This window comes from Aythya marila, assembly GCF_965140915.1.
Source record: "Aythya marila genome assembly, chromosome: 2".
Classification (NCBI taxonomy): Eukaryota; Metazoa; Chordata; class Aves; order Anseriformes; family Anatidae; genus Aythya; species Aythya marila.
Window position 1 is genome coordinate 27,356,074 of NC_139043.1, and position 21,177 is coordinate 27,377,250.

General features: G+C 40.4%; 2 protein-coding genes across 8 annotated transcripts in view; one reads left to right on the top strand and one right to left on the bottom strand.

Moving 5' to 3' along the window:
- GLCCI1 (glucocorticoid induced 1) overlaps positions 1–4,717 on the top strand; it is a 56,567-nt gene extending 51,850 nt beyond the window's left edge. For 2 of the 4 annotated variants that reach the window (XM_082753892.1, XM_082753893.1), the window contains exon 7: positions 1,580–1,801. In XM_082753892.1, coding sequence (XP_082610018.1) covers positions 1,580–1,671 — 92 coding nt within the window. In that variant the 3' untranslated portion in view covers positions 1,672–1,801. Of the gene's footprint in view, positions 1–401; positions 523–1,579 lie in introns of all 4 variants that reach the window. The other 2 variants (XM_082753890.1, XM_082753891.1) reach the window with 2 other exon arrangements.
- A 12,442-nt stretch (positions 4,718–17,159) lies between these two features.
- ICA1 (islet cell autoantigen 1) overlaps positions 17,160–21,177 on the bottom strand; it is a gene marked incomplete at its 3' end in the record, with an annotated part of 71,170 nt that continues 67,152 nt past the window's right edge. For all 4 annotated transcript variants that reach the window (XM_082754735.1, XM_082754736.1, XM_082754733.1 and 1 more), the window contains 3 exons: positions 19,888–19,986; positions 17,962–18,097; positions 17,160–17,326 (listed from right to left, as the gene is read on the bottom strand). In XM_082754735.1, coding sequence (XP_082610861.1) covers positions 17,976–18,097; positions 19,888–19,986 — 221 coding nt within the window. The remainder of the gene's footprint in view (positions 17,327–17,961; positions 18,098–19,887; positions 19,987–21,177) is intronic.

Consider the following 21,177-nt stretch of genomic DNA (forward strand, 5'->3'; position numbering starts at 1 on the left):
CCGTGTTTATACAGTGAAAAGGCATATTATCATTACCACTCATAATTCTTCTGTATGTGTTATGCATATTACCTTGTTTATTTATGTTTTTTGAATTACATAATAAAGAGTTTGTTTCCAGGATCACAGCTCTGCTTTGTTCCAGTTGCAGAGTTCTGGATGAAAATACCCTCCTGCTATGTGTTGTTTGTTATGTGATAGATTGTTGCTGCACTGAAGCTTTTATTTAGAAGAAATGTGCTATACAAGGGTGTTAGAAGTAGTCTGCAATAAAGGAAGCATTGTGGTAGAAGCAAACCAGCATAGTGGCTAAATTGTGAAAAAAGGCATCTTGTTTGGAAGTCAAATTTAATTAAAAAGCACTCTCAATCTCTAGTAATATAACTGCTTTAAATTTTCAGACAGTGGGAGTAGCTCACCGTTGCCCAAGTATGCCTCATCTCCCAAACCAAACAACAGCTACATGTTCAAACGAGAGCCCCCAGAGGGATGTGAGCGAGTGAAGGTCTTTGAGGAAATGTCGTAAGTAATGCCTTTTATATCAGCTGGTATCTGCAAAGCAGTAAACCTGTTTACTGAGCCTATTCAACTGCAGATGAATAAACTATTCCAGCTGATGGGTTTTTCAGGAGCAAACTATTCTTAGAGTTTGCACAGAAGAGAAATTGAAGTGTTCACGTTGGTTTGAAGAAGAAATGGAGTCTTTTATGCTTGAACTCTTTTTGTGCATTTATAAAAGGCAACAAAAACCCAAGCAGAAAAGCTAAGGTACATTTAATTTCCTAAGCATTTATAAGCCTCTTTCCATATATTTTTATGAACTTTGTAAATATTTGTGGCTGAAAACAAAAACTCTGTTATTTTTTATCAATTCAATCATAGGTTACATTTTGATGTGTATAAAGCATATAAAATGGAATGAAACCTATGTGAAGTGTTGGTAGGCGGTATATTTAATGGCAGACTTTGCTCAACAGCAGAACTATTGAGCAAGAAGTCAGAAATTAAACTGTTGGATGTTTTTTTCCCTAGACTCAGCAGTATTTGAGCACATGCTGTCGAGGTTGCATGCTTAGCTCCTGTGGATGAAAGCATTAAGAAAGGGATGGTTCTTGCTCTTAATAGCATTCGTTGCCTGCTGGATGGTGAAGGAGCAATGTTGTGTTGTGGAGGAAGCCTCCAAAAAAATTACGGAATATGGGAAAGGAGAGGTTTATTTTATGGAGTTTCTCAAAGGGAATTAATATGACCGTGCGTTGTTGCTGCAGTGTTATTATTAAAGAAAGATTTGGGTCATTCCAAATTACCATGGCATTTTTTCATGTGCATATGTAGTGCAGACTTTTGTCTTGCTGGAAGTTGCATGTTTATCCAGTAACAGTCAAGTCATTTTTGTGACGGCACTATTTTTCATGCTGTGGATCAGTTAGCTGACTACCAATATGGAAGATGTTTGCCCCTCTGTCCAATTAATCCCATTCCTGGTCATTCACATTTTAGCAATTTGTAGAACCACAAAGTTTGTGACACACACAACCACCTTCGTTGGCCAGGTGTATAATCTCTTTTCTTGTTGTAGGTCTCGTCAGCCTGTCTCAACCCCTCTCTTTTCATGTCCTGACAAAAACAAGGTTAACTTCATCCCAACCGGATCAGCTTTCTGTCCTGTAAAACTTCTGGGCCCCCTACTTCCAGCTTCAGACCTGACGCTGAAGAACTCTCCCAACTCTGGTCAAAGCACAGCTTTGAGTACCCTGACTGTTGAGCAGCTTTCGTCTCGGGTCTCTTTCTCATCTCTGTCAGATGACACCAGCACAATGGACTCTACAGAGGTCTCGGTACAGCAACCATCCCAGCAGCAGCAGCCGCTTTTGCAAGAAATTCAGACTGAAGATCATTCCTCTCCTCAGAGCTACGCGTTAATCTAGACCAAGGTGGAGCAGGCCTCTGCCCCAAAGCAAGGATTGAGGAGATAACGTCTCAGATACATCTGCATGAGGTGGCAACCTTTCAGAACAAAACAGAATACTTAGCAGCATTTGAAAAAATATCTCAACGCTGTTCTTGGCAGGGACAGAATTCATATTCAGCATTTTTTTGTGAGAAAGCAGTAATGCCTGCAAAATCCATATATCATTAAGCGTTTTAAGTGGAGACTATGCATTTCATAGTATGTTTGACCAGATTAGTACTGTGTCCTGTGTTCTGTTTCAAATTCTACAGTATAAATAAGCTCTATATATATAAAAAAAAAAAAAAAAGTTGCCTGTCTGAATAGAAAATGTCTTGCTGTGTTGTGTCCTATGGAAAATACTGTACTTCAGGATTATGTTTACAATTGATCCAGGTGTTTGTTTCTAACTTCTGTAATACACACAATGCAAAAAAAAAAAAAAAAAAAAATGGCCACAACAGTTGCACAGTGCCCACCCTATGGCCTAGCTTCAGGTACTTCTCTCGAAGTGTAAACTCAGGTAACTTGGAATGTATATCATATTGGGATATAAAATATTTTACAGCTACAAAGCTAAAGAGGGAACATCACTCTTTTGCCTTTCCTTATTTTATGCATTAATATTTCCTCATTACATTCCACTTTCTTGGAATAAGTGCATTCAGCTCCAGGTGAATGATGACCCTGGACATGGGTGAACATGAGGAGAACCAGCAAATCTGTGATGTATATCACTTTGTCATGTGCTTACAAGTAAAAACAACTGTTGCATTTACTGTCATTTCAATATATGTAAAATGTGGCATTTAAAGGTTTCAGGTGTTGCTCAGTTAATGACTGTTAAACTGTTGCAAATAAAGTGTTCAGTACTAGGCTGTACATGAGAAACATTCCACATTGTGTGTGAGAGGATTTTGAAAGACAAGAATGTTTTTGTTCAAGGACAGAAATTCTTTCAGGTTTCACAGGGGGTGATGGGGATTTCCTCTCATGTTTTTGTTGGCAGTTAAGGATGTGAAATGCTACTGTTACCGTCTAAAAGTCAAATTAATGTTTAGTTTCTCTTTTGGAAATGTTCATTCATTTGCTGGTTGGAACTAGGTTTTCAGATTTTTGTCAAGCAGTGTTAGATGAGCAGCATTTTATTTATATAGTGAGTAATTGTGTTTGGATTGAAGTCCAAAAGTAGCAAGTGGGTGTTTTAAGAGGGGTGGGGAAAACAATAGTTTTAAGTTCGTGTTACGTAATCAAAGCTTCTCCCGTAACTTTTGCTTACTTAAGTTGTGTGTGTAAAAGTGTGTTTTCCCCCCTCCTTAAGTATGAATAAAAAAAATCCTGGTGAAATAATCCTGGTTTTGCAGGCTGGACGCTTTCTCAAAATAGTACATGGCAAGAACGGTTTAGTGGTGCTCTTCTGTTGTACTAGAACAAGAGCACTGCTTTCAGAGATAATTTCCTGTGATACAAAGAGGACCCCAAAGGCAAAATAAACTTGATGTTCTTGCTCCATTGCTTTCAGCTCAGTGGAACTACATTTGTGCTGTCTGCTCCTAAGAGAATAAGGCTCACCTTTTCCAGGAATTGAGGAGATTAGTAGCCTGCAGCTACTGAGCATTTAAACTTGCTCCATTATTCTTTTTTTTTTTCTTCTTTTGAAGATGAGATTGGAGGGGGTGAGAGTGAACCACCAATAACTGCTCACTAAATACATGCTTTCTTTGGAGATAATGCATGGTTTCCTTTTTATTACGAAGGTTTTGTTAATGCTGTCTTACAAGGTGGAATTTGCAGCCTATAAAAGTCACATTTTTTGGCTCCCCTTGCAGAAAACATAAGGAGAGAGAGGTCTGTCTCTAACCATTTTCATGTGAAAAACCTGCTTGAAACACAACAGCCATCTTTAAACCCTACTAATCTCAGGCCTAGGTGAAAACACTATATTTTATAGATTGAAGATAAAGGGGAGAAAATACTCATGATGTAAGTATCAATTCCTTTTAATATTTTTCCTTCTAGATTAACATTGCAGTATGATGACCTTTTTATTCTCTGGTTTTATCCAGATAAGAAATCGTAGTCTCAGTTGTTGGTGTTAGGTTACCAGGGGATACGATGAGTTGTTTTTAGATCAGTGATGAACTCTGTACAATAATTGCAATGCCATTACGTGTTCTTTTTATTTTTTTTCCATGAGAAACTAAATATTAATTAAATTGCACATTTGTTCTTAGCAGATTTGAAGGTTTTGAACCAAATGTGTTAAAGCTAATGCTTTGCCATGTAAATTTCCCAGCAGTTGTTTATCTCAATTGTATTCTACATCCAGCTGTAGAAATTTGTCAAATATTGTTTAAAGTTTTGTACATAGTTGTACTGTTATTTCTAGCCACTGTGCTGAACAGTATTCAAGTTATCACACAATATTGCTTTACACAAGGAAGTGTGTGGCTTTTGTTTTGTATTTTTTTTTTTGGTATAGAAGTTCCTGTGTCTTATTTAAATAAAAACTATAGTTAAAAAAAAATTGTGTGTGTGGGGGGGACAAAAGCAGTGGTTCATTTATTTGTTTTGGAAACTGTGTATGAAACCCCATAGAATGAGATTAAAGTTTAATATTGTTCCAAATTTGCATCTAGAACAGTGTCAACCATCTATCTTTATGACCATTGTGCTACATCTTACCTACTAATTTTTTCAAAAACATTACATTCTAAGGAGGAAAGAATATCTTTTTTTTAAAAAGTGCTATTTTTAGCATATTTAACTATTTAGCTATTTGATAATGAACTTTGTCTTTCCTCGGAACATAGGAAAAACAGGCATTATTGGAAACTGTGCATCCACTGCTGTGTTTGTGGTACGGCTAATTTCAAGTTATCTGTTAGCTTATGAAAGCCATTAGATGTTTCACTATGTGAAACTAAACTAAAACCTTAAAGGATGTGGTATAAATCTACTGACAGTCTTGGTTTCATGTTGTTTTGTGTGAGTCAAATGATTGTCATTTGACTTGCAAAATAATTCTTTCCAGATGAGGAGGGGGGAGGAGGGAGGAAAAAAGAAGAAAAATACTTAAATACATGTAAATCCTCCAGAGTTGGTGTTTACTGAAAAGCACCATGGCAATAACCAGTAAGCATGGTTTAATGCATATTATCCCAGAGTCAAAATTTAGGATTTCAGCATCCCAACGATTACAAGGTTTATGCATGACTGTGTTAAAAACATTAACTGAAACTTAAGTGCTGACAGTCTGGAGCTTCAAAGGCTGTAGTATCCTACCCTGCTCTGAAAACAGTTGATGCACATCACTCATTTCATCATAAGCTTATATGGCTTACTAGGGAAAGCTTTGTGGCTGTCTTGCTCTCAGAAAGGATTTGGCTGCTGCAGCTTCAGTCTGTCCTGGTGTGGGAAGGCATTTGCTTCTCAAGAATTCCTTCAGCAAAAGCACCTAGCTTACCCTAGAAGACGTGATACAACTTGTACCGTGAATGACTTTTTCTCACCATCCCTGTGACTGCAGGCCCTTGCCTTGTTAGTTTATGGTTGTGGTAACATGCAGCTTTGTAGCTCACTGCATACATCTTCCTGAGAGAACAATGAAGATGAGCAGCCTAAAATGAGCTGAGAATAGAGTGGTAATGAAATGGTTTTGCATTGTGTCCCTGCTTTCATGGAAGGATTTTCCTTGACTTGCATGTTATATTTCCTAGCAGTTCATGGCTCTAGTTCATGGCTCTGGCAGGGGACCCTTTGGGACACTTTGGAGGCTGTGGAGGAGTGTGTAAAGGGAGCCCTTGAGGATGCTGGGCCAGGGGCAGCAGATAGTGACCTGCTTGTTTTAGGAAGCAGGGCGCTGTCAGGGAAATGATTTATGGCTTCCTGGCAAATCACCTCTTGGGAAGGGCCAGATAGCGGCCTGTGGGTAGAGCCTCAATATCTTCCCAGTATTTAAACATAAGCCTGGGGTAATACAAAATAAACAGAAGAAATGGAATGGATTAGAGATGTCAGCTGATGTTGCAGTTGCAGGCAAAGACCACCGAGTCTTAGCGAACTCGCTCTGGGCCTTGCTTGGTGATAGCAGGTCGATACGTAGAACTGTTTCTTGAGGTAAAATCCGAGCAGCCTGGAGATGACAGGCGGCCGGTAGGAGTATAAATCAATTACTGCTGTAAAACAGCCTGGCTTGCTCTGCAAAACGCAGCCCTGCAAACAGAAACTTGAAGCTGCGCAACTGGGAGGAAATAACCATAGTTCCGGCAATGTGTTTCCAGAACCTAAATGCAAGGAAAAAGTGATTGAAGCTAGGAAAGTACATTTGTTAATGGGCTGCACACGTACTGCCATTCCTCGTGTGGTGCTTGGCTAAAGGAAGTTGTTTGATCAAAGATCGTCAAGCAGTTAAAATATGTGTATCTTGTCTCTGTTTGCATTAGTGTAACCACTCCAGGAAAACTATCTGGTTCAAGAAAAACCGTAAAAGGTTGGAGAAGGTTCAGGAAAGGGCTCTAGGAATGAGTGAGATACTGGAAAAAAACACACAGCAAAGTTTTGCATTTAACTTAACAGATGAAGACTAATTTAATTCCAGTTAGTAAATACCTGTATAGAATATGCTTAGTATCAAGCTAGTTAAATTTAAAAGAATAAAACAGACTATGAAGCTAGATAAATACATACTAGAAATATGGATTGATTTATTTTCTAGCCCTAAGGGTAGTCAGGTACTTGGCCATCTTGGAAAGGTGGATTGTCAAGCACTGGTATGCTTAGTGTGAGGTGGTTTTACAAAAGGTGCTCTCAAAGAAGAATCAGTTTCTGAAAGTTGAAATGCTGCTACTGTGTAGATGACAGAAGACAATGTTAAGTCCTAGTAGCTCATGATTATGTTGGGCTTTTTACATTTCACTTGACGTTGAAGAGGCATTTTTTAACAAACCTGAAGCATTCTTGCATCACTGAAAAAATAGCATCCTGAAATATTTTTTAACTGGGGTGGGGGTGGGTGGGGTTAACACTTTTTTAAACCTTTCTGCAATATTCTTTGAAGATAACTTCTGAAGATTTTTGCTTTGCATCACACTTGAATGAAGCCTCCAGTGAAGCAGAGGTGGCTGACTAGCTTTAGAGTTGTTTTGATTTCTGTCACCTCCTCAATAATGCTGTGATTTTGGACAGATGGCGAGGAACTAGAGTAGGTGGTGCCTTTTCAGAGTGCATTGGTCAGAGAAATAATGTGTCAAGTGGAGCTGATAGGAAGATGTTGATTGAGAAGGTAGAGTGTTTCCTCAGTAAAGACCTCAGTGGAGGTGAGTGAATATGGATATTAAACTGCTAATTCAACAAGAAAGAATAGGAATCAGATCAAGCTTGATAGATGACCCCCCACCCCTTTTTTTTTTTTTTTTTTTTAAGAAGAACTTGAAATTTTATGTCAGGTTGTAACAAGTTCTGATTTTAAATTGGCTGCCTTGAGCTGTAGCCTGGAAGCTCAGAAACAGAAAAGCTGAAAGCCTGGGAGAACAAGAAGTTTTGTAATCTTTTTTTCTTCCCTCTGAATTAGTGACTGTGCTTGTTAACGAAGCACAATTATACTAAACTATGCCTGTAGAAAAGTAATTTCTGGTGGTGGTTGGATTTTGTGTGTGTATGTGCATAGTGAAGTGCGTGGCTAAACTTCGCAGGGATTTGTACAGCTGTTGGTTGGGTTTGCTCAGGGCAGCATATGTTTTGTAATACTCATGGTAATATGCTTCTTGCACCCTTGCTTTAACTTTTAGCTCTCCAAATAAGCTGCAAGTCAATAGCCTTTTTTTAAATACAGACTGGGAGGCATAGTGGTCACGTTAAGTAATTATGGATGTCTAACTGCTTGCTGAAAGAGCAGCTGAGGTCTAAGAGGGTCACTGAGATTTTGGCAGAAGGAGGTTCTTTCTCCAAGGAGGAAAAAGCTGAGAGAGAGTAGATTCCTTGTTGAGGTTTGGTGCCAAGAATATGGGTGATGCAATTCCTCCATTCTGATTTTTATTTGGATAAGAATTTCTAGTTTTGCCCTATGTTTGTGATGCAGAAGTTTCTCAGGGAGTAACAGCCTCCCTTTCCATAAGATTGGTGGTATCTTTGGGCTTGTTACATCAGGAAGGAAGAACTCATTCGTGTGAAGAATGAAGAAAGGGTGTTGCCTTTGGAAACAAAACCTTGTTTTCAGGAAACAAAACCAAATGCCTGGCTCCGCTTTTGTGATTCCTTTGGATTAATTCTAATTCATTGCACCTCCTGAGAAAGCTCTGAAAAATATGTAGCATTTCAATATCGATCTCTGAAAAAAATGTGTAAGGTGTAGCCTACATTGCTATGACAGTGCAGGGATGGTACCATACTACAGGCTTTCACTGCATGGTCTTACCTTAGATGGGGTGAGTGTATGTTAAGGATTGCCACCTCATTCAGGGACTTTTATTTATGAACTGAAGTTGGGTACAGCAGAGGATATGATCGTTGTCTGTTCTGGTGGATAATGCTAAGGAGAGAGTTCAGACAGTTGTTGAGTTCAGGTACCAGGAAGGACTTCCTGTTTTGACCCTCTTCTTGAGGGAAATGCCTGCAACCTAAGAAAAAAAAATGTTGGTAATAGGTCTTTCACCTTTCAAGCAACAGGAGAACAAAAGCAGCGTATGCTCCACCTCTACGTGATTTGGAGGATTGTCTTGTATCTGTGTATTTGTACATACAGGATGTTCCTTGGGTTAGGAAGAAAGCAGATGCCTTGATGCTCCCCACGAGCATAAACCTGGGTAGATGTAACCCAAATCAAGCCATCGGTAGGTTGAAGTCTGTGTCTCTGGTGGCCTCCTAACTGATAGGCTGTTGAGTGCAGCGCTGTTGAGTAATTGTTTTTTGAAAGTGGCAAAAAAAATGTATCCACTAAGTGACAAAGTGTACCTACTAGACTGGCCAGCAAACTAGATGCTGAGCAAAGAGTGAAGTTTGTGAATCCTGTGACTGCTTCAGTGTGGGACGCCCCAGGTGCCTGAGGTCTTTGGTATCTGCATAGCTGCCCTTGGTGTAGGTGCTTGTGGAAACACATTGAGGGAAACTGAAATGCGTGGAGATTTGTGTGTCTTTGGGATCAGGGACTGTTGAATAGAATTGGAAGATTATTCTGGACATGGCAAGTCAATTTGTGGGTATAACCCTGGTGATCATAAATGTCATAGTTGTCGTAAATATCAACTGGAACTGGGTTGTTCGCATCATGTCCAGTTGGGTTTGGAGACTCTCTGGGGATGGAGACCATACCCCTCTGGGCAACATATTCCAGTGTCTGACCACACTCACAGTGAAAAAGTAATTCTTATGTTTAAATGGTATTTCATGTGTTTCAGTTTGTGCCCATTGTCTCCACTGAGAAAAGTTTGGCTCCAATTTTTTTTGGCACCCTGTTTCCTGCCTATCTTCAGGCCTGCTTCCCTGTCCATGTGTCTACATGGATAAGACCCCCATTGAGTCTTTTCTTCTCCAGACTGAACAAGGTCCCCTACTGTGCTTCCATCATTTGTACAGTTCCTTTCTCTGTTTCAGTTTTGTCAGGAGCTACTTGTTCATCCATGCAGGCCTCCTGCCACCTTAGCTGGATTTCCTGCTTGTGGGGTTGGAGTACTATTGAGCTTGGAGGACGTGAAAATCAACCTGGTTTTCTGAACTCCTTTCCAGAGCTGTATCCCATGGGATTCTTCCAAGCAGGTCGCTGAAGAGCCCAAAGGATGTTCTCCTGGAGTCCAGGGTTATGATCCAGCTTTCTTTTTTTTTTTTTTTTTTTTTTTTTTTTGTTTTGTTTTTGTTTTGTTTTTGTTTTTGTTTGTTTTGTTTTGTTTTGTTTTTCCCCTCTTTTCAGGATCCCAAGCTTCTTCACCTCATACAGCTCGTTCAAGAAACCACCCCTAATTCCCAGAAATGGTAGGAGATCTTCCCTGTAATGCTGTTGTCTTGGCACTTTCCTTACTGGTGTATCTACACCTTGGATGGGCCTTCTTCAGCTGCATTGGTTGATCCCTGAGGTCTCTCTTGTCCACGTGGCCTGACACCCTGTGTTTGACAACCTGGGCAACTTTGTCACCTGGCTGGGGATCTGAGGCCTGGATAGGCCTCAGCAGGCTTTCCATGACATCCAGGATCCAAGTTCCTGGGATGCTGCAAATCTCGATAGATGATAGGTCGGGATGGCAGCAGAGAGTTGTCTCTGCTCTCAGTTGCTGCTTCCTCCTGGTACCGCTGCATGGCTCTGCTGGTGTGGGTGCTTCGTTGGACATAGCTGCATCCCCTGGCATGTCAGCAGGGCACTGGGGCTGTCCTGGAGCTGCAGATCTGAAGGTGGAGCAGGAGCTGTTGTCCTGGTGCCAGAAGTCACCAGCAGTCTTCAAGACTTAAGCAGTTTCAGCACTGTTTCAGGCTCCAGGGACAAGCTGGGGACAGGAACCATCACACCTGTGAGTTGTGGTACAACTGGCCTCCAAGGGACTCGACACTGCCATGGGTCAGGCTTTTTTTTTTTTTCCTTTTTTTTTTTCCTTTTTTTTTTTTCATATGTGCTGGTGCAGAAACTTAATAGAGGTTTTTGTCAATGCTGATGGTGTGTACATTGCATTAAGTCTTCCCTGTGTAAAGGAACTTGCTTCATTTTGGCAGCATGCCCTGTGGAAAGGAACCTCTGCTATTCTGGCAGTGCTGCACAAGGGGAGGACTGATTTTAGGATCATAAAAGCATTTTCCTGTATTTTAAAACACTTTCCTTCTTTCACTTGGATAACAGCATATCAAAGAAAACAGCATTATGTACCTTCACATCAATTCAGCACTCCCTCCATTACATACTTTGTGTGATTATAGGGAATGGAAGTAGAAGCCAAAACACTGACAGGCAAGCTGTAGTGTTCTCTAAAAACAACCCCGGGACAGGCTATTCAACCTGCTCCTTAAAAGCTCAGGTAGAAAAATGACCCATTATGGACTCTGTGTGTTTTCCAATTGTGTTCCCTGTTTGCTAACAGGGTGGGCTGTCAGCCTGGAGGGGAGTGCAGGGAACAGGACGGACTTGAAGCAGGCAGTGCAACCTTTCTTCCTGAAAGTCTCTGTTTGCTTTTTAATCTTGTTTCCCTTTTACTTTGTCTTGGCAAAGTTCCCACTGCTTAAACTGCAAGTTACGAGATAGACAGATGCTCTCTGAGGTCCCTCTAGCCTTCAAAGCACAGCAAAAAGAACTAATGAGTGGCAAAGGCCAGCAAATCCAGGAGCACCTCTACCTCCAAGGAGACCTGGATTGGATCCATTCCCTTAAAAATGAAAGAAAAAGCTGTAAAGCACTCAGCATGGGAGTGGGTTAAGGGTGGCTAATAGTGAGATTTTGTTCATTTTAGGGTTTTTCATAATTATTATTTCCCTACATGAAGAGCAGCAATGGCTGTACACACCTTGCAGGTAAACTTGCCTGTGCTTTGGAGACAAATAGCCAAAGGCTCTGGTGCCACTGCTGCCAATCCACACTGCTCATGTGCCTGTGTGGAGCTGCAGTGGCTCAAACTTTTTTTTTTTTTTTTTTTTTTTTCTTTTCCCTAGATTTTCAGCGAGATTACAAATGCTTCTTTAGCAGTTGGAAAGTGCCTGCTATAAGACCATGGGGCTGATGGTAGGAGAGCGGTGGCCCCCTTTTTTATGGGTTGGGGATGCTCATTGATCTGACCCCTGGGCAGGATTCTGTGACTTAACAGTATGGGCAGCCATTTTGGAGAAAAAGCCTTGGAGCACTTGTCTATCTATGGCTTGTTTGCAGCCCTTGCTGCTGTCACCAAATTCAGGGACAGCCTCACAGAAAGGTCAGATTGGCTCAAGACTGAGCTGTAATGTAGATCAGAACAATCCCTTCAGGGTGTGTCTCGTTATCAGAATTGTCTTCTTCACAAAACTGAATCAGACTAAACCCTGTTACAGTGAGGCCATCTCTCTGTTGTCAGACTTTGGTGTTTTGAAGCCCTGGTACTCATGTTCAAAGCAGAGTCGCTCATGGCAGGCTGCAGAAAACCACATGGACTGCCTGAACAGTCCAGGAAAACAAGCAACTACATTAACAATGCAGTTACTTCAGTGGACTGTGAATTTAGTTTCTATACTTTCTGTGTGTCAAGTATTTATTGTGAAGATTGCACTTGGAATAAGAGTAGTGTTTTTGTTTGTTTTCCTCATTGGATCCTGCTCCTGCTATATTCAGCATGCTTGTTTCCTGCAGCCATCTACCCAAATAGGTGGAGACAGGATGGATGATTTCATATTAGAGCACATTCTTTTTAATTTCCAGCCTGTTCATGAAGCATATGGCTTCCAGCACCTGTCCTGGGGCTTTTCCTGCTGCCTTAATAGCTATGGAAGTCCAAAATAAAAGAAACACCCTACGGAGAAGGTTTTTGGGAACTTTTGTTTAAAAAGAAGGCTGGCTGAGCTCAGCTAATGTGCCTAATGGCCTAGGTAGGTCTGCAGGCATTTAGCTATTTCTTAAACTCCTTATCTATTTGTGTGTGTGTTCATTACCCCATAAAGATTTCAAAAGCAACCCATGTAAGCAGCTGGCAGGTAGAATGAGACAGACATTCACTTCCATGCTATAGCATGCATGCTTCTCTCTCTCTTTTTTTTTTTTTTCTTTTTTCCTTTTTAAATTCTATATATTTTTTTTAAAAGCAGCAAACTCCAGCCCCCCCCCCCCCCCCCCTTCTGCTATGGCTCAGTACGAGCTCAGGCACAACCTTCCAATGTGATAGAAGAGTTAAAATTTGATGTAGCTTCTAGGAGCTGGATGCTGCTCCCTGGCAAGTGGCAGCATCCTCCCTTCATGGTGGCTCCTGTGCAGACAAATACCTTGTGTTCTTTAACTGCATAATTAGACCGTTTTATAATTACTGCATGAGGGGAAAAGTCAGTGTAATGCTGAGGATAATATTGTTAATAAACACCTGGTTAGCACAGTGATTGACTGCAAAGCCAGGTTGCCTAAGAGATGGAGGGCTGGTGGTCACCAAGGGGAAAAATGTGCTGAGCCTGCCTGGCCCCTTTGGTCATGGTGTCCTTGTCCACTGCTACGGGCAGGTGTGCAGGTGAATCGCCCTAAAAGCACCTGGGTCATATCTGGCATGTGTAAACACAGCTGCACTCCCAGGGACAATGACTAAATGCAGCCAAGTGGCAGAAAATAAGGATTCCTGTTAGTTGAGAAACTTTTGCCACAGGGCTGAGGCCTAGATTTCTGACTAGTCATTCCTTGTCACAGTGACTATGTAGCTGCAGGCCTGTGTGCCTATGTCGTGTGCTGGGCAGTCAGCAGGTCCTGATGCTGGGGCACCCAGGTGCAGCCCTGGGTCCACACCTGTGGTTGTGAGCCTCATTTACTCTACAGCATCATCAGATAATCACAGAATGGGTTGGGTTGGAAGAGACCTTAAAGACCATCCAGTTCCAAACCCCTGCCATGGGCAGGGACACCTCCCACTGGATCAGGTTGCCCAAAGCCCCATCTAGCCTGGCCTTAAACACCTCCAGGAATGAGGCATCCACAGTTTCTCTGGGCAACCTGTGCTGGTGCCTCACCATCCTCTGAGTGAAGAATGTCCTCCTTTTACATTATCTGAACCTACCCTCTTTTAGTTTAAAGCCATTCTCCTTGTGCTATCCCTCCACTCCCTGACCCAGTCACTCCCCAGCTTTCCTGTAGGCCCTCTTTAGGTACAGGCAGGCTGCTGTAAGGTCTCCCTGGAACCTTCTCTTCTCAGGACTGAGCAACCCCAGCTCCCTCAGCCTGTCCTCATAGGAGAGGTGCTCCAGCCTCTGATCATCCTCCTGGCCCTCCTCTGGACCTACTCCACCAGGCCCACATCCTTCCTGTGCTGGGGCCCCAGAGCTGAAGGCAGCACTCCCGCTGGGGTCTCAGGAGCACAGAGTACCAGGACAGACTCCTCTCCCTTGTACACCAAGCAAAGGCTGAGTGAGGACGGCAGCACAGCCCTAACAGCCCGTTTGGGCCCAGCTCGCCAACATAGCGCTAGACTGTCAACACTGCTGCTTCTCAGCTGAGGCAAACCCTCTGCTTGCCGGCTGTTGGCAAGCTGAGCTGTTGCTCTGCTTCCTGCTTTCCCATATGGTGCCTTATTTAAAAATAAGGCACTGACAAAGAGCGTCAATTGTAAAAGTAGGCCAACCAGAGTGGGGTACAGCAAACCCCAGGTTTCAGTGAGGACTCAACATCCACATAATTACACACCAGAGGGTCAAAAGCCTACAAACACGCAGGGCCCCTGGGATGGCTACAGGTTACTGCGGCACAAGTACGGGCTCCTCAACTCATCCTAGCCTGCAAGGTGAGCAAGTGTCGCTGCAGGTGGCCCAGGATGCTCTCAGCAGCAACCAGGGACAGTACAACCCCCCTTCATCACTGTACTTTGCTTATCCAGTATCACTAGCAGGTGCTTGCAATGGTAGATGGCAAAGGCCCTGGGAAAACTCAGCTTGAAGCATGACAGTGACTGGGTGCTGTGTCCTCACATCAATCTGCTGCTCCACTGAGCCCTTCAGGCTTGGAGCTGTCATGGCCAGGTGGTCCTGCTTCAAAGAAAGTACATCAATTTCATGCCCATGCAATATTGTATATGGAAAGAATAGAAAGGAACAAGCTGCATCATATTACTGTGGTGGAAGTGAATTCTGATCACTTAAGGAGGTCAGAAAAGTTACTTTTTTTTAGTTACTGTTTTTTCCATAAGCTATTCAACTTCCCAAGGTGCACAGTCCAATTCTCCTGAATTCTCCTGAAGTAGCTGTTCTTAGATTTGCAAAATCCTAGACTCACCAAAATCAATTACATCAACTTTAATAAACTTCCTGATAAAGACAGTTAATCAATTACCACTGTTTTCATCTGCCATAGGGGTTCTGCAGCTGTTTTTATTTTAAGACAATCCTCTACTAAACAAGAATATGCAATTGGAATGAAGCATATTAAATCAAGATGAACATTATGTGTGTAGAACAATCAATCTGTAATTTTACCAGGATGATTAACTACCCTGTTGTCCCAATTACTGCTGAGCTTGCACACACATCACAGAAAATCCTATAACAATGGCACTGTGGCTTGGAGTTACTCTGCAGCCCAGACTGCACAGAGAAGTGCATGCCATACACTTCTCTATGATTAAGGAAGTATTGTTTGTAACTGCAATTAAGATTTTTTCTGCCGAAAAAAATGGCTATTTGCAGGGTGTTTCTTTTCTTGCTCTAGTTTTCTACTTAAATAATAATCACGATAGTAATGCATTGTACATGGCAATTTCACTTGCTTTTCTTTAAGCAAATTTAATCATGTATTAAAAACCTCTGGCTTCTTTTTTTTTAATTGAAAAATGTGAAAAAAATGCATAGGCAGAAAGCACAAAATTCAAAGCTAACTTTAATTTAAAAAAATCACATATTACAAGAAAATGCATAATATGAACCAATCAGTATTGCAGCTTGAGGTAAAAAACCTGCAGCTATGGTTTCTCTGGTGTAAAAAGGATGATTATTCAGCTATTTTTCTACCTAAAAACATGACAAGGATTCACAACACATTTAGCTGAAACTTGTACAATGTCCTTAATTTTCCCAATCAAGAAGGAGGGTTTTGTTTGTTTTAAACATCCTGAAAGTCTAGAATCTGTGACCTAAAAAACAACCATTTTCTGAGTCTTAATTCTAACTTAACGTACAGTTAGCTATTTTGAATATAGGCCACATTTTAGCCTCACCTGTGCTTTTATTGTAACTGCTTTAGCCATTAAAAATGCTAGAATAGATCATCCAGAAGTGTTTTAAGAAGTATTGAGACAAACATAATCTAAAACAAGTTTAGTAACCACAGACTTGCTTAACGTTGCAAGAATCTGTTTGATGATTTCAGTGGTAACCAAGCTGGGCTGAAAATGCCAGCAGCCTGTCTATTCCTAGAGCTGCTAACATTTTTGGCGTTGCAGATAATTACTGTTTGAGATGAAGAGGATTTCAGGCAAACATCTAGTGTTTTGAGTGCAAACTAACACTCATAAGTGTAAATGCACCTCAGCATAAGTGTTAGGTGTTTTCCAGTTAATCTTCTTTGCAGATGCCTTCCTTAATGCCAGAGACTGCAGCTCAAAGTCAGGACCTCAGGCTCCAGCCCTAACGCTCAAGGAAGTTACATGTCTCAGGAGAGACTTCACAGGTGACAGCTTTTTGAGCAAGAAGCTGCCAACTACCAAACAGCAGGAAACAGTGATCTTTGCAAACAGTTAGGTATCCACATCTGTATCAACTTCCATATCTTAATTGCCACACGATAGAATGGTCTTACTGTTGGGGATCAGTGGGCTGGGTACTCCATAAAGAGAAGACCAGGCTGTCCATTATCCAGTATAATAACAGCTGAAGAACATCTCTGGCAAAAAATGGAAGTACCTTGAGACTTTCCAGCTATGTGGCACCTTAAGAAGGATTTTGAACACTACAGATTTGTACGGAGGTGATTAAAACTTGCCGAGGGTTCAGTCAGGTGGATCCCAGTCAGTCCAGCTTGTGCGTCCACTAAGTAGCACGTAGCTTTTTAGCTAGAACATATCAAACACACATTAATACTGCTCAGTGCAGCTTCCAGATGATGTTCTGCTGTGCTTGAGAAGCAGGACAGTTTAGATAACTTCTGCATTTACATGGTTATTTTGAGGCTTACAGTGTAGGTATGTAGTTATCTAATAGATCGTGAGAAATTGATTAACTACCTGAGCATACAAATTAACTGGGGATGAAAAACTTCATCAACATAAAACAAAAATCAATTGAATTAAAAAAGGCCAAATATAATAAACTGCAGAGTAGATCCTATACAGCACAGATAGCAAACATGCAGAACTTGTGATATTGTGGCTGCTGCCATCCTTTTCACCTTCCTTCACTGTAAAAGGAGAGAAGGGAGGCAAAGAGAGACCATCAAGTTCAGATTTTCTTACTGTCCTACTGCATCACTATTCAGAAACAGTGTGAGCTAATGATATGAATTATCAGATACTCTCTAAAAGCTAGTTATATGTTATCTTCAGATGCTTGTTACATACCAATTCAACAGCACACCAACATTCCAGGGGGAATAAAATATCTTTTTTTGTCAAAATCATTTTATTAAAGAGTTAATGTCACAACAAGCTCAAAATAACACATGCTTCAGAAATAAATTTGATGAAAAACACTCTGAACAGAAATACGTTTTGAAGGCATGGTAAATCATCAGTTGCAAGAAACTTCTGCAAACAGGTGCAAATTCTGTTGGTGCAATGGAAAAAAAAAGTCAGAAAAGAAGCCTTTGGGGCATTACTTCTGTTTAGGTAGTACAGTTTGTCTAATAATTTAAATCAGAAAGGGCACAATTTCCATGGCTGCGTAGACCCAAATGTATTTCTTCAATAATTAACTCCAGCACAGATTTTTCACTGTGAGTACTAACAAAACAAATTCAGTTAACGTCTTAACATAGCAGTAATATATATATATATTACAGATGTGATAGATGTTCGATTCATGCAGCCTCCTCAGTTACATGATATATGTATTTTTTAATTTACTCAAGAAACATTATAAAAAAATAGGTTTGCAATTTGTATTTCACTCCAGTATTAGCTCTGCATCACCTCAGGCAAAGACAGTGTTTCAGCAGATAATCTTATTTGGCAAGAAATCTGCCCTAATTTAACCTCATTTTTGTAAATCCACGTAGAAAATAAATGCTAAGTCTTTATACAAAACAAGAGCAAATAACTGTACGTATATAAAAGGGGGTTCATTCCCTTTAGTTTTGTTATCATGGCACATACTTCATAGTTTCACAACAGCATACTAGTTTTCATTTAGTTTTTTTAAAACCCAAAAATAGCATTGATGAATGGAAGAATGTGAGTTACCATAGGCAGCTGACTCATGCATTAAGCAATTCATGTTCTTTATCAGTTTTCCCAACAGCATCAGGATTGGATAATGGGTCAAGGTCAGCAAAGAGACTGAACCAAGCAGTCAAGTCTTTAGGATTCCTTGTAGGTTCTGGAAAAAGAGAAAAAAAAAAAAAAAAAGAAAGAAAAAGGAAAAGTACAAACTTGGAATTCTTGCTTGTCAGCTATTTTAAAACAAAAGTGACTGAAAGTTTGACTAAGGTCAAACAAACGCCATGCTATTGTTTAATTTATTACTAAGGGCACTTCTGACAAGAAAATCAGAATGAGTGATTACATTTTAAAACACCACCTTTAACAGAATATGGAACTTTAGTAAGAATGAATGTTTTACATCTGGCTGCCTGTGTGCTTTATATACCTCCTGCCATGATAAGTACAGGAACACTTTAATTAAAAATAGAAACAATCTCTCTCTGTCTAGCTTTGTTTAGTGAAAGGTATTTTACTTGTGTGTGCACCTGTAGGCCTGTGAAAGACCAAAAGCTAAGCAAACTCTACTTTACCTTACCATCTTACAGGCCTGAATTCCTTAACCTAAATCCAGTTCATGTGACTTTCCTGTTCCCCCTGTATATGACCATACAATATCATTATTCATGTCCCAAGTATGGCTTCTGGTATTAGGGTATATTTTTTGATATATATTAAAAAAAAAAAAAAAAAAAAAAAAAGTGAACCAGGAATATGTTGAATACCAGCAACAGTTGGACTATTGCATCTATTGTATCTGTATTGACATATAGATGTTGCAGAGGTCTCCTGCCTTCCTGCTTCCTTTGGAACCTGATTGTTCCAAAAGGGCGTATTTTCAAATTAAAGAGGAAGTGAGTTTGGCTGCTATAAAGAAGCTACATCACCACTTGCTTTTTTTGTGATCTCATGCTTCACACACATTATATTCATAGAGAAATAAGATATGGAGATGTGCTATTCTACTCAGAAAGATAACGTTGCATGTTAAATGAAAGCACCCTTTGTGCTAGGAGGAATTCATGGACAGAATAGGCTCCATTTAGCATGATTTCCATCTTCATGTCTGCAAGGCTAGAAGATCTGTCACTTTTACAAACAGATTTTGAAATAGCTGAAGGCTGTTCCTTTTTCTGGTGAAGCTATTGTGGCTGTGACATCTCGCTTTTCCCAAAATTGTTCCCCAAACATCTTAACCATCTTTTTCTACTGGGCTGAAATTAGTCAGTCTTTTAATCCCAGGGGGCAGGGGAAGGAATACACATTGCTCCTTCCTTCTGCACTGAACACCTTTCACATAGCTTTTGTTTGAATATGAATGCAGAAAATATACTGCAAACTGGCAATAAGGATGCGATGTGCTCCTAGTTTGCCTACCCATAAAACACTAGTCAAAATAGTGGGGCTCGATATCAGTTGATGACAGGACTCCTGGCTCACTTGCCACAAGTGAATTGCTTCATTTGACTACTGATATGATGCGTGTTATCAATGAAATCTGTAATCAGGTCTCTTCTGCCTTATTAGTAGCTTGTATTTTAGCCACAGAGTCTTCCCAGAGCTTCAAAACAGTGTTTAGCTTAGACTAAGTGCATGCAGATGCTATTCTGTATGACTCAAAATTAAAGTAGTAGAAGAAACTGTTGTTTCAGCTCCCTTGTTATATATATAGCATGCTACTCCTCTGACAGATTACCAGCATTGAAGCCTACACACAATACACAGACACACACGTATTATATGTGTAACTGACACCGAAAGAGTAATTAGCAGTAAGCACAAGACTCTTGATATGTAACTACTACAAAAATAAGTTTTATTATGGTAGATTAGATGGGAAGACTAGAAAGATGCATGAGTCACAGCTAAACAGGAAAAGCTAAATAACTGAAGAACTAAATGACTTACCACCTTTCATTGGTGTCTTGTTAGCATTCACATTCAGGCTGTTCGGTTTCTGTGCTGGCCGTGGTATAGATGGAGGGCTCCCACTGTTAGCTGCCCATCCTAGAATTCAATAATATAACAGCGTTAGCATTAAGAATTACTTTGTCCACTCTGCCACCCTATCTAGCAGCACAGCGCTCACACCAGGTGAAGGAGCAGAGTATTCTGTTTTGGTTATGGCTATTTGTATCTTTCCTCATACATGAGAAATCAACAGTCAGATTCTGCAGACAACCACTATCCTTGAGAACAGAATAGCTGTGGAGTGGTTTCTTCATCTCCAGATCCAAGTAACTGTACTCTTCTCAAACCTTTAATATGTCTAAACAAAGACTTTTTTCTCAATTCTTTTATCCAATCACAGCTAATACTTGTTCACAGAAATGCCAGCACAGTAATCAAGTCAAGCATAGCTGTAGAGCAAAGAATATCAGTTACATTTGGGCAAAAATATCACACATACTAAACATTTTTTCCTCCTTCCTTTACTTTTACAATTCCAAAGACTTCCATTCCAACTGGTCCAGAAAACAAGTAATTGTGACCCTGTTTTTTAAATTAATTTTAAAACGAAGAATTCTGAAAAAGTTCATTTGTTGCAAAATACCCTGAAGAATTTAATTCTAGATGCACTATTTACTGTTAACTTAAAACTAGGTTTTAATTGAATATTTTTTTGTTATCTTTCATTTGTAAGAATCTTCTCAGCAGGAGAGAGCAACTATGTGGGAAAAACTGAAACTACTCACAATTTATTGTTCCTACATGCATATTCTCCATCCGCAAGAGAGTAATGATAACTACAGTTATTGGAGCTGGATGCTCTAGGCTGGCAAAATGAACTAGGGATGGCATAGTGTGGATACATATTAGGAAATAATGGAGCATTTTTATCCCTGGTTTAAGGTATTTAAATTCCTATGCTTTATCACATTTAGAGGACAAACAGTCACATTTTTAACACCAATGTTACAATACAGGCCTGTATAGATAGCTTTTATGTTTTATTTCAACTCTGTCTCCTCTAAGTGTTGCCTGGTCAATTATCTATCCATCACAGGGAGCTGCTATATCTGACTTGGCAGTATCAGAAACAAGATATTAATCTGTACATACAGCTAGCATTTCCTTATTCAGTCTACAAGTTCATGCTCTCACATCATTTTTTTCTCTCTTCTTCCTTTCTCCCTTTACTTTCTCAATTTTTGAGGTTGCTGTCAGATATTGGTACCCAGCCTCCTGAGAACTCCT